Source organism: Boleophthalmus pectinirostris, unplaced genomic scaffold (genome assembly GCF_026225935.1).
Source record: "Boleophthalmus pectinirostris isolate CB_2022bp ecotype Guang Dong unplaced genomic scaffold, ASM2622593v1 HiC_scaffold_8, whole genome shotgun sequence".
Classification (NCBI taxonomy): Eukaryota; Metazoa; Chordata; class Actinopteri; order Gobiiformes; family Gobiidae; genus Boleophthalmus; species Boleophthalmus pectinirostris.
In genome coordinates this window covers 37,827,465-37,841,397 of record NW_026571515.1, presented here as the reverse complement: position 1 = coordinate 37,841,397, position 13,933 = coordinate 37,827,465, and the positions used below count along the sequence as shown (strand labels likewise).

General features: G+C 36.6%; 1 protein-coding gene across 1 annotated transcript in view; it reads left to right on the top strand.

The window, feature by feature from the left end:
- LOC110154621 (uncharacterized) overlaps nucleotides 1-13,933 on the top strand; it is a 125,761-nt gene that overhangs the window by 1,612 nt on the left and 110,216 nt on the right. Inside the window, exons 3-4 of the mRNA XM_020918629.2 lie at nucleotides 9,398-9,523; nucleotides 12,943-12,963. Coding sequence (XP_020774288.2) covers nucleotides 9,410-9,523; nucleotides 12,943-12,963 — 135 coding nt within the window. The 5' untranslated portion in view covers nucleotides 9,398-9,409. The remainder of the gene's footprint in view (nucleotides 1-9,397; nucleotides 9,524-12,942; nucleotides 12,964-13,933) is intronic.

Genomic DNA, 13,933 nt, shown 5'->3' with positions numbered 1-13,933 from the left:
TGTGTGTGTGTGTCCACTCATGTGGCAGGTCATTATAGGACAGTAGTGCAGATATTATGAGTCTATGCAGGTTGTTTTCACCAGTGCCAGTAGCTCCAGTTTCACATTTAAGTTGTAGGCGATTTTATATATATATATTTTTTTATATATATCTCACATCGGGAGAAGAATTTCCAAGACACAAATGCGTTTTTACCAATGCACTGCTGCTTCCACTGTGTGACTGACACCGCCAACTTTAACATGACGTTTACGTCGCTCTTATTGCGCGCGTTCTGTTTGGGTTTCCGGCAATGAGTGGAATTACCGAAATAAAAAATAAATAAATGGGATGTAGCACAAAATGTGAAAACAGGAAAATACCGCCTTGTAATCCACTTATTTCAGCAAAGTAACTGTAATCCAATTACCACTCATTGAAACGGTAACTGTAACGGAATACAGTTACTCATAATTTGTACTCTGATTACGTAACGGCGGTACATGTAATCCGTTACTCCCCAACACTGGTAGTAGTAGCAGTTGTTGTAGTAGTAGCAGTAATGGTAGTAGTAGTAGTAGTAGGAGTAGCAGTTGTTGTAGTAGTAGCAGTAATGGTAGTAGTAGTAGTAGTAGTAGTAGTAGGAATAGGAGTAGGAGTAGTAGTAGTAGTAGTAATAGTAGTAGTAGTAGTAGTAGTAGTAGCAGCAGCAGTAAGAGTAGTAGTAGTTGCAGAAGTAGCAGTAGTAGTAGTAGTAGTTGCAGAAATAGCAGTAGTAGTAGTAGTAGCAGTAGTAGTTGTAGTAGTAGTAGTAGTAGTAGTTATAGTAGTAGCAGTAGTTGTAGTAGTAGTAGTGGTAGTAGTTGTAGAAGTAGAAGTAGTAGTAGTAGTTGCAGAAATAGCAGTAGTAGTAGTAGTAGCAGTAGTTGTAGTAGTAGTAGTGGTAGTAGTTGTAGAAGTAGAAGTAGTAGTAGTAGTAGTTGTAGTAGTAGTAGTTGTTGTAGTTGTAGTAGTAGCAGTAGTTGTAGTAGTTGCAGAAGTGGTAGTAGTTGTGGAAGTAGAAGTGGTACTAGTAGTAGTAGTAGTTGTTGTAGTTGTAGTAGTAGTTGTAGAAGTTGTAGTAGTAGTAATAGTAGTTGTTGTTTTAGTAGTTGTTGTTGTTGTAGTTGTAGTAGTAGTAGTTGTTGTAGAAGTTGTAGTAGTAGTAATGGGAGTTGTTGTTGTAGTAGTAGTTGTTGTAGTAGTTGTAGTAGTAGTAGTAGTAGTAGTAGTAGTAGTAGTTGTTGTTGTTGTAGTAGTTGTTGTAGTAGTAGTTGTAAAAGCAGTAGTAGTAGTAGCAGTTGTAGTAGTTGTAGAAGTAAAAGTAGTAGTTGAAGAGGTAGAAGTAGTAGTAATAGTAGTAGTAGTAGAATCAGTATCACTAAATTTAATCTAAGTTTCAGCACAAATTTTCAAAATTTGAAGGAGTAAATACTTAGTCAATGTTGGCATAACCTTATATACATTTTCAGATAGATAGATGCATAGATAGTAGTAGTAGTTGTAGTAGTAGCAGCAGCAGCAGCACTAGTAGTAGCAGCAGTAGAAACAGCAGCAGTAGTAGTTGTAGTAGTAGCTGTAATAGTAAATATAGCAGTAGTAGCAGTAGAATCAGAAATTGTAATAAATGTGCTAAAAACATTTAATAGTAAATATAAGCTATGATAAAATTTTAATAAGAGCATGCTTATAAGTAAGTAAATAAAAATACAGAATGGGCAGAGCAAAACTGCAAAACTAGTTTAATAGTAGAAGTAGTTAATATTTTTGTTGTAATAGTTGTAATGCTACTAAATAATTCAGTTACAATTACAAGAAATTATGTAGTATTTTATTTGTTGCAGTAATACGTAGTAGTAGTAGTTGTTGACGTTGTTGAAGATTTTTTATTGAATATTTCATATAAAAATGACCTGATATAATTTGAAGTAAACATGATCCAGTGTTGTTTTATATACATACTATAAAATATTAGGTCTCAAGCCCGTTTCACGTTTGGTTGCCTGATCTTGCGTTTGTCGTCCGTATGCAAACATCTGAAAATGACAGAAAATGACATCATTAGTTCTTAGTTTTTAAAACAGCTGGAGTTCATGTTACGTGTATTCTCTTGAACTGCACTGGGGATTTCTTCCTGCTTTTAAAAGGAGGAAGAGAAAATAAATACAAACAGCCCAGTCCAGTACTGCAGTAAAACATGAGGGTGTTTCCCCTGTGTGTGCATTCCAGGTTTCACCAAAACACACTCCAGAACTTAATTAAACTACTTCCCCGTAACACAAACTGAAGTGTAGCTATTGGAAATGACGATCTATTACACACATTTTATATATTTTAACAAATCTGAGGGAGTTAGGAAGTGTAGCTAAATACTTTCCATGTAAGAAGTACTCGTTTCAGTCCAGACTGAAGTACCATTCTGTTAAATATATGGTGGTAATATTGCTCTAGTACGGAGTTCAAATGGTCCTGTATGTTTTGATCTAATCAAACTGACATAAAGTAAAAGTGGAAGATGATAATGGTGGAGGATCTGCCACCAGCTTGACATGTTATTGCTTTGCCTTGAATGTTCCACAGTACGGCATTAAGCGTATCAGTCCTTCATGTATTCACTTATAGGTGTTTAATTTCTAAAAAGACACCGGAAGATATGCATTTAAACTGTGAGCGGGGGCACCTCTCCACAGACCTGGTCTGTAACTTGGTATGAGGGTGTCCCCTGCTTGTCTCCATGGTGATAGATAAGATTTATGACACACTGTGCAACATTCCTGCCAAAGCAATAACATCTCGCTCCACAGCTGACTGTACACCAGAAAAGTTACAGAGTAAACCTTTAAGATATTGTTGGAGCCTAAACTCAGTTTTGTAATTTTCATCATAATCATTATTGAGATAACGATTCCTGTTTTGTTTGGATTTTATATTTAGTGAAGTACAGGATTTGTGGACTATTTTAGGTCATTCTTCATGTTTAGAATGATTTTTTGGTGATCATTAGCTTAGATATTTATTTAGCTTACATATTGCTATTATTGCTAATGTTAATCACAAGTTTTACCTGAATAATGTTTATTTTTCTATTATTTGGTGGTCCCTGGCTCCTTACTGAAGACCTGTGCAGGTGCACCCTGGGTAACGTGGAGTGAAGCCAAACGGTGGTTTGACCTTCTGACCTTTTCTGCTCTTTACCTGTGAAGTCCCCATTTTAAAAAGTCAAATCAATCAATCAAAGTTTTGATTTGATTTGACCTTTATTTAACCAGGTAACATAACACGGAGATGACCAGTCTCTAGTGACCTTACCAGTAAATGAAAATGAAGGTACCAAAAACTCATTCAAATGTGTCATCACTTTTCACCAATACACAACTTTTGTGACGTACCCAAAGTAGATAGAGAAGGCAAAAATACGAGTACTGTTGACCTACTTCATTCATTTGAAAGCAGGTTACAGAAAAATATATTACACATACATGATACATGATCACATTAAAACAGTATTTTTAAATATACAGTCTCATTAAAAAGCCTGAGCTGAAACAAATAAATAGCAGAATAAACCACTGATTAGCCATAGGAGTTATTTATTCAACCCTCTACAGCTCAAATCTTACTATATAACATAAAAATATCAGAAATTTCCCAGTTATTGCAAAGAAAAAGTACACGTGATAAATACTGAGTCCCAAAATATATTATCCCAACTTTTATATATTGAACAATTAGCCTATATAGTAATTCTCATAACAGGCGCATATAGAGTAACCAAAGGTGAGAGTACTGTACTTAATTCCTTTCAAAAGTTTACTCAAGTAAGAGTTCATTTATAAATAACTAGGCAATACTAAGTCATTTCTCTTTCCCTCTTTTTGGTAGGTTCACAACAAGGACAAGACTGCAATATCACTGCTCAAGAATGCCCTCAAATGCGCCCTCTGGTGGATAAACATGGAACACAAGACATGCAGAGACTTGACGAGCAACTTGGATTGTTTTGGGACATTTTTTTCACAGACAGAGAGAGATAGAGAGACAGAGAGAGAGCTCAGAGTAGGTGTGGCTGGACTAACTTCACCTAACCCTTTGCGACTGGAAAGGGAGTGTGCACAAGAACTACCTGCCACAAATCAGAGCATGAGGAAAACTGGTGTAAAATGCAAGTCTGGACGATACAAGAAGGCAACTTATGATTCTTGGACTTCAGTAGCATGTGAATGAATGCTCTGCTAAGTTAAGCTTTGCAAAAGAACAGCAGATATTCTTACAAAATGGAGTGGGGCGCTGAAAACATGCCACAGGTAAGTCGAGACTGCACTGCTTTTGTCAATGGGAATCTGAACAGAAGTGGGTAAAATTGTACTCAAGTAAGAGTAACGGCACTTCAAAATAATATTCTGCAAAGCAGTGGTCCAAAATTTGCTCAAGTAAAAGTAAAGCAATATTTGGGAAAAGTACAAGTAATTTAACTGTCAGGATGTAACATCTGATTTATAATTTGAAGTGAAGTAGAAGTAAAAGTATGATGTCACAAAAGTACTTATTATTTCTTCAAAAAGTTACTCAAGGAAATGTAAGTGAGCACTACCTATTCTCAGCTTTGTGATTACTAAAATTATACTTCTTGGAGGTAGTCAGGCTAGTTCTATTTTAGTTCCTCGTTTGTATAAAACTTCCCCCAAGTTAAACATTGATGTAAGGGGATCACAGATTGTATGTTATTGTTTTGCGCTGGTGTTATTTCCTCTTTTTAGACAATGCTTTTGAAGGTCTGAAACAATTAAAATACTACACCGATATGTTTGTGTACATACTTTGAAATGACTGTTTTATTTGAACTCTATAATCCTCCGCAGTTATACGAGAATGTTATGTTACGTATTTATTTATTTTGGGCAAGTAAACATTTTACATTCTGGTAGGAGGGTCATGATATCCAAGTCTCATGATACGATATCGTCACGGTATGAACTAGGGATGGGCATTCGATAAAATTTTCTTAATCGATCGTCGAGAGAATTAACGATTGATTATTGATTAATCATTAACGTTTTTATATTAAAATGATCATCATTATTATTACTATCTGCACTACTAATCTGCATAAATAAATTCAACGACATATAAACCGTAACCACTCTAGAGCCACATCAATCCATTTGACATTATAACATGTTTAATGCAGCTTTGCGCAACTCTCACAGAAACAAAACTTAAAACCGCATGGTTCATTTGCATAAACTAAGCAAAGAAAAAAAAAACAGCTCTTGTGCGCTGTTACGGCATGACTCAGTGGAATACAGGTTACAGTGACCATATTTGCGTTTGTCAAAACCAGGACACCGTACAGGGGGTGGGAGGTGGGGCCTCGTCATCGACATTGCGCTACTCTCACCTGGCAAAACTTTTTAATGTTTTCGGTGTCCAGGTGAGCTTTTTCCCACTAGACACTGAAACATATGTGCTGCTTTGTGCACATGGCCTCCCACTTGTCCCGACTGGAACAGAAAACGGGGAATTTCTTGTACAAGTCATCGTTAAATACGCATTTGCTCTTCGGCACGTTGTTGGCTGACTGACTGTTTGTGTCTCGCTCCTTCTGAGTGCAGAGAGCTACATGTACAGACCCCTGTTTGGTCACACTATGCATAGCAACCTACATTCAGTTTGTCGATTAAAATGAACGCAATCGATGAAATTCTTAATGATCAATTATCGATTAATTGACTAATCATGCCCATCCCTAGTATGAACCTCACGGTACAATATTTATTGAGATATCGTGGGAAAGCTCACAATACGATGGGGAGGCTCATGATTCGGAATGTAACAATATCCAAATCTCTCAGTACAATGTTTTCATGATATATATCTCATTTATTGTAACATTTTGTGGAGGCGAACAAAACTGTGAATGATACTTTTTCATCTTAAAATGCCTCGACAAGATTTAATCCAAAGAACTAAGATTTAAAAGTGCTTAGAACTGTTATTTCTTCTTGTAGTCTGCGCCGAAATGGAGCAAAGGATCATGGTCGATGTAGTTCCATCTGTTTTTTTAAGCTACTGCTGCACCATAACTCTTAATTTAAGCAAAGAGACTTTTTGATGGTCCACGATATTATTGTGAGAACTTTGACAATATGATATCACAATATTTTGGTTTGTTACGTCCCTACTATATGGCAGAAGTGCAATCAGGTCATTCCACCTCAGTTCACCCAAAAAAATTGCAATTTGAATGCTTACATTGTCCAGTTACATAGAAAATTGGTGTACAGGTAAGTCATAGCCAAGAAAAACAAAATAAAAAATTTAAGCATGATCGGATCAGTTTTTTGCGTGGTCACCAAATTTCAAATTGCATTTACTCAGCAACTACTGGTCCGATATCAAAAACCAAGGGATGCATTTGAGTACTTTTGAGATATATTACGTTTTGACCCATATTTTGACCTTGAAATTGACAATAAGGGACACGCCCGACCTCAGTGAATCCGTGTATCATTCGTTCATTCGTTTTTCAAATTAAAACCAAAAATAAGAAAACAAAAAAACAACTATTTTCTTCTTTATTTGTCTCCAAAACTAAAATGAAAAAAAAAATAGATAACGATTTTTTTTTTTTTCAGTTTTCGATTTTGTGTTTAAATGAATAATGGAAAAAACAGATAAAGGCCGTTTCCCGTTTACGTGACTTAAACTGCGACGCTGGACTGAACCAGGACTAAACCGTTTTCAGTTCTGGTCCTGTCCCAGTCTCAGTCCTGGTCTCAGTCCTGGTCTGGTTCCAGTCAGATCCCAGAACTGGTTTAGTCCCGGTCCAGTCCTGGTTCAGTCCTGGTTTAGTCCTGGTTTAGTCCTGGTTTAGTCCCGGTGCAGTCCTGGTTTAGTCCCGGTCCAGTCCTGGTTTAGTCCCGGTCCAGTCCTGGTCCAGTCCTGGTTCAGTCCCGGTCCAGTCCTGGTTTAGTCCCGGTCCAGTCCTGGTCCAGTCCTGGTTCAGTCCTGGTTCAGTCCTGGTTTAGTCCCGGTCCAGTCCTGGTTTAGTCCCGGTCCAGTCCTGGTTTAGTCCCTTTCCAGTCCTGGTTCAGTCCTGGTTCAGTCCTGGTTCAGTCCTGTTTAGTTCAGTCCGTCCTGGTTCAGTCCTGGTTCAGTCCTGGTTTAGTCCTGGTTTAGTCCTGGTTTAGTCCTGGTTCACTCTGGCATCGCAGTTTAAGTCACGTAAACGGGAAACGGCCGTTATCCATTTTTTTCCATTCTTCATTGAAACACAAACTTGAAAACTGAAAAAACGAATTGATATCCGTTTTTCATTTTGGTTTTGGAGACAAATGAAGAAAATAGTTATTTTTTGTTTTCTTATTTTTGGTTTTATATTGAAAAACAAATGAATGAATGATACAAGGATTTCAGTGACACCAATAGAAAATTGTAGTCCTATATGTCTACTCCAACATCAAATCATACAAATCTGAAGTGGTTTTCATTTTTCTGTTCACACAAATTTACCTAGAAGTTAACTTACCCTCATCTTAAGACATGCCAAATATCCATTCAGTGTATGCCAGATTTGGAGTCCTTATGATTTCCTCTTTTCAGGGATATTTAAATTTTTGATACTGGATTGGATTTGAAATTCAGCGACCATACAAAAAATGAAAAAATTAAATTGCAGTATCTTGGAAATCATTGGTCCGATCAAACTAAAATTTGAAATTTCGGCTTTTCTGGTTATGATTTACCAAGTTTCATTAAAATTTGACAAAAGTAGGGTTTAACTCATTGGGTGAACTGAGGTGGACTGACCCAATCATAATAACAGAAACAAAACAACAACAAAAAATTGCCCAAGAAATGAATTTTTAAAATTTTATCTGACCCCTTTCTTCTAAATATTCCGAATTAACTCTTCTATTTCCACGGAATGGCTACCACCTCATTAAAGACGATTTTATTTTATACTGCTATTTTATACTGTAATCTTTTATCATACACGGTACTCCTTTAAAGATGCACTCTGTAACTTTTCTAGTGTAGAGTTTATCATCTGCTCGTCTTCATGGAGTTGCCATTGCTTTACATGGAATGCTGTAATGATATCTGGCCAAATTACAGGTCAGATTTGCGGAGAGTCACCCCCTCTTGCAGTAGTAATGCGTCAAATTAAATAAAAGCGAGATGAATACGTTTAATGCCATACTGAGGAACTTTCCAGGCAGAGCATTAAAAGTTGCATAAGGCATGTTTAGATAAGAAAATAAATTTGAATCCTTATCTTCTCTGGCGATTAAAGCGCTTGAAAATGAAACCTTCAGTACGAAAGATGGAGTTCTATTTTCTTTTATTACTGACTTATTGTATACATATTTTAACTATATTTAATTTGCTTTTTACTGTAGTGTACTATTGAATCACTGTGTTAAAGTAATTACTCTTGTCAATCAATACATTTTTCTAAGTTATATTCATACCTGTCCTGGTTTGATCCAGAGTTTAGTCCTTATATAAACTTGGCATGGTCCTGGTTTAGTCCTGGTTTAGTGTTGGTTTAGTGTTGGTTTAGTCTTGGTTAATCTTAGTTTAGTCCTGGTTTAGTCTTGGCTTAATCCTGGTTTAGTCTTAGTTTAGTCTTGGTTTATTCCTGGTTTAGTCTTAGTTTAGTCCTGGTTTAGTCTTGGTTTAGTCTTGGTTTAGTCCTGGTGTAGTCTTGGTTTAGTCTTGGTTTAGTCCTGGTTTAGTCTTGGTTTAGTCTTGGTTTAGTTCTGGTTTAGTCCTGGTTTAGTCCTGGTTTAGTCCTGGTTTAGTCTTGGTGTAGTCTTGGTTTCGTCCTGGTTTAGTCTTAATTTAGTCCTGGTTTAGTCTTGGTTTAGTCCTGGTTTAGTCTTAGTTTAGTCCTGGTTTAGTCTTGGTTTAGTCCTGGTTTAGTCTTGGTTTAGTCCTGGTTTAGTCCTGATTTAGTCTTAGTTTAGTCCTGGTTTAGTCTTGGTTAATTCTGGTTTAGTCTTGGTTTAGTCCTGATTTAGTCTTAGTTTAGTCCTGGTTTAGTCTTGGTTTAGTCCTGGTTTAGTCCTGATTTAGTCTTAGTTTAGTCCTGGTTTAGTCTTGGTTTAGTCCTGGTTTAGTCTTAGTTTAGTTTTGGTTTAGTCCTGGTTTACTCCTGGTTTAGTTCTGGATTTAGTCCCAGTTTTGTCCCAAGTTTATGCTCGTATCATTATTCCTGTTGTGGACTTTGATTTAAGTTTGATCCTGGTCTAGTCCTGGTCTAGTTCACATTTATTTCCAGGTTTAGTCCGAGTTTAGCCACAATTTTGGTGTGATGTGTGTGCATGTGTGAAATGCACCAGTAAAAGTAAAAGTGTTGTGTTTGTGTTTCAGCTGAGCAATGAGATGCAGCTGATCATCATGAACAAAGTGAAGAGAGGAGAGCTGTCCATCGACGACGCTCTGAACCAGGCCAGAAAAGACCGCGAGCAGCTGCGCAAACAAAAGAGCTCTGAACAGGTAACGGGGTCATTCAATACAACAGAGTCTTTAAATTAATTTTATTAAAGCCAAAATAGACAAACAGAAAACTATAACTGGCTATAATCCTCCCCAGTTGTAGGAGAATGTTCTGAAGTATAGTTTTAATTTTCTAGGTGATGCAGGTACCACATTGTACCTTTTACATTATACTGATTTATGGACAGTGTTCTGGAGTGACAGATTACATGTACCGGAGTTACGTAATCAGAGTACAAATTATGAGTAACTGTATTCAGTTACAATTACTGTTTAAATGAGTGGTAATTAGATTACTTTGTTGAAATAAATGCATTACACAGCGGTATTTTCCTGTTTTCACATTTCGGGCTATATCCCTTTTTTTTCTTTTTCTTTTCTTTTTTTTTCTTTTTTTTTGGTAATTCCACTCATTGCCAGACACTAAACCAGGTCCAAACCAGGTCTAAACCAAGACTAAACCAGGACTAAACCAGGTCCAAACCAGGTCTAAACCAAGACTAAACCAGGACTAAACCAGGTTTAAACCAGGTCTAAACCAAGACTAAACCAGGACTAAATCAGGTTTAAACCAGGTCTAAAACCAGGTTTAAACCAGGTCTAAAACCAGGTTTAAACCAGGTCTAAAACCAGGTTTAAACCAGGACTAAACCAGGACTAAAACCAGGTTTAAACCAGGTCTAAAACCAGGTTTAAACCAGGACTAAACCAGGACTAAAACCAGGTTTAAACCAGGTCTAAAACCAGGTCCAAACCAGGACTAAACCAGGACTAAATCAGGTCTAAACCAGGTCTAAAACAGAATTTAACAGGACTAAATCATGCTGCATGGACCGTGTCTCATCGTCTTCTATCAATAATATTTTTTTTTGGTTGAGTAAAGTCTGAGCTTTTTATTTTCTTTTATCTTTTATTTACTCACTTTAAGTAATTTAATGGGTTATGTTACAAACTTCATTTTGGGGTATGTAATCTGTAATCTGTAGGGGAATACATTTTTAAAGTCACCTTCCCAACACCATGGACCACAGCAGAGTGGAGATGCATGAAGTTACTTAGCTGGAGTTTTGTGAGTGACTGGACAGTTTAATTTGCCTTTACACATAAACATATGACATTTCATATTACTTCTACTTCTCTACATGTATATAGTAGTTTTTGTGCAAGATCCTAATTGTTTTGAGATCTTTTTCCAACGCTTCAAAGATGTGCCCCCTTTTTAGTGGATTCATATTTAGTTAATGAAGAATTTCTTTAGTCAACTGTTACGGACCCAGGCCTTTAGTTTTATTTGTTTTGTGTGTTCTTAATTATTTTGCTGAGTTCTCCTGACTCCTGCTGTGAGAGCCCTGGCCTGTGATTGGTGGGGCAGGTCTACGCCCACCTCACCTGCAGCCACCGCCCCCTATTTAAGGAGGTTACCAGTACCTGTTCATTTTGTGTTCGTTTTCATGTGGAGTTAAGTTTTGTTTTGTGCCTTTTTTTTGTTTGGTCACTCGATTCTGTTTGTGGTTTAATTTTGGGAACTTGTGGTTTAGTTTTGTGTGTGTCCCTTAGTTTTACCACTTGTTTTGTGTAAGCCTGCGTGACCCGTTTTCTGGCACAAAACTCGTTGTCTGTTGTTTTGTTTCTTAGTTTAAAGTATGTTCTCTATAGTTTAGTCTGTTTTGTTAATTTACCTTTTACACCCCTGTTAATTAAATGTTATTTAATTTATTTCATTTTCCATTTTCCTTGGTTATTTTTGTTACTTCCCTCACCTCAAACGTGTTGGGTCGTAATGTCAACGTAAATTTAAATATGACTGTCCCTTTAAAATCTAGGGGGATGTTGGTAAATTAGTGCTGTTCTTTTGGGGACTTTCTGATTTAAGCCCAGGAGAACTGCTGTAGCTCTCCTCCATGCACACTCTATTCACTTTTATTTCAGTAATCCACTGGTTTACCCAAGGCACCTGCAGATGACAGATTTTACTCTGGGGACAATGAAGTGTAACCTACCTTAAACCATTTAAGGTTCAAAGAGTCTTTATTGTTACCGAGGGCAGTTTCATTCACCAGTGATTCAAAACAGAGACTGTGCACTACATGAACACAGACATGAGCTACAGCAAACAGGTCATGTTTTAATTTGATGTTTGTGTTTTATTGCTCTTAGTTTGATATGTTCTAAAATGGTATGTCATGCAGCATAGTAATTAAAGTAATTAAAAGTCATTTTTCTGGTACATGATGTGGCACCTGTTTGCCTCCAGGGACATGTTATGGCTTTGCCTGAAATGTCCCACAGTATAGCATTAGACTAAACATAGACAAAAACATACATTGTTACTGTAAGCAGGCTTGCTTCTTCACAGATCTGATCTTTGACTTTGACTTTCCGGCTTGAGTTTTCTATGCCATACTATGGAACGTTCTAGGCAAACCAGTACCATCTCCATGGAGATCCTACAACCAAAGATGTTACTTAGTTAGTTAGTAGATCAGGCAAAGTGAACAGGGAGCTGTGAGTGGATGTCCCTGACAACATGTTCAAAAGTTCACACATACTGTATATATAAATGGACATAGCTAACACACTAGCCACCACGTTCCAAATAGGAAGATCACATACGGCTCTTCCGGCTCCTTCAAATAAAATGAAGACTTCAGCAGAGACACTTTGGTGTTTATAAAGAGAGATGTTTGCTAATTTGAAGGCACAATAAATATTACAACAGTGCCACAAACTCAAATATTCTACGTTTAACAATCGGGTAATCTTTACTTTAATTCATTAGAATTTTAATAGGTTGTTCGTTTAATATACTATTTACTATTTTAATAAAGTGACTATTGTCTGTGGCAGGGGTGGGCTATTAATTAGTTGCATTTCTAAAAAGAAGTAATTGTCTTGATGAGCTGGTAAGACTGGTAAGAGTTTATGTTATGACTAAGCAATGAAAAAGTGAGGCTGCCTTACAAAAAAATGTCATAAAAAACACCTCTAAAACAAAAACAATGCAGTTGTAGTCCATGTATGAGGTAAAATTAAGATACATGTTACATATGTTTATTTTGTAATTCCAAATGAGTTTAAAGGGGCCGGTCAGAGTCAACAAAAGTGCCGTATGTGGCCTGGGATCAGGTCTATGGCTTCAAGTTTTACCTGATTTAACCCATACAGAGAATTCATTAACACCAGTTTGTTTCTGTCCACTGAAATTTTGACAACACAAAGCTCCATCAACTGTCATTAAAGAGCTATTATCAGAGGCTATGTCCATTTTTACATACAGTCTATGGGGCTAAACTACAGCAGCAGCAGTTTTTTAAATATGACCACATCGAAATAAGGATATTTTTTTATACATACACTTTATAACCTAAATACTTGCAGCCACTGTGATTTTGTAGTGATTTGTAATATTCTCACCCTAGATCCCAGCTCAGAACGTCACAGTAAGTAACACCTCATAATTACCTTTCCATTGTGTTTGTGTTCTACTTTCTCAAAACCTGTTTGAATTAATCACTAACCCAAGCATTTGTCCTCACAGAACTGTCCTGTTTATGAGCCGTTCTTCTTGTTCTTTTGGTTTAAGCACTCGCATTTCTGTCTGTGTTTGATAATAACAAAACAGGAATGTGACTTGTACTTCTACGTAACTACGAACCAGAAGAGTCCACAGCAAAGATGATCTCCACAGATAATCTCGAAATTACATCAGCGCATTGTGTTTCTTCATTCATGAGACAGTGCAATACCAAAATGTCAAGGGTTTAAAGTATTTCTTAACTTTTAATGTGGAGAGTCTGCCGTTAGCTTGACTCTGTGGAGGTTTTTTTTGCTCTGCCTGAAATATTCCACAGTATAGCTTTACATTTGTATTTAGAAACACACCCATAAAGGTCCCATATTACACAAAATTGACTGTTGTGAACTTTATGACATGGTTTAATGCTGTTACCGCCTCTAAAACAGATCTGGAGTTGTGTTTTGTTTCATTCACACATTTGAGTAACCTTTTATTATTAGTCTGTCTACAACTCCAAAACTCAAAATGCTTTGTCCTACTTTGTGATGTCATGAAGCGGTGGTTTTCAAGTCAATACCTGCCTTTGACCAGTGGCAGAGTTAGTAAACTGCAATGCACTTTTTTTGGTTTTGTTTTATTGTTTTTTTGTTTTGTATTTACTGTATATATTTATTGCCTATTTCTTCCCATTGTTCTTGAGACATGCACATCTCTATTTATTTGAATTATGGTTGATTGAAAACTTAGTTAGGAAGTCAACTAAATAATCAGAGCTGAAAGTAGTTTTAGTTTTAATTTATTGCTACTACAATTACATTTTTGCTTACATCTATACATATGATTGTTATTATTTTTCTCATGAATTTAAATGTAAACTACTTTCATTTAATGTT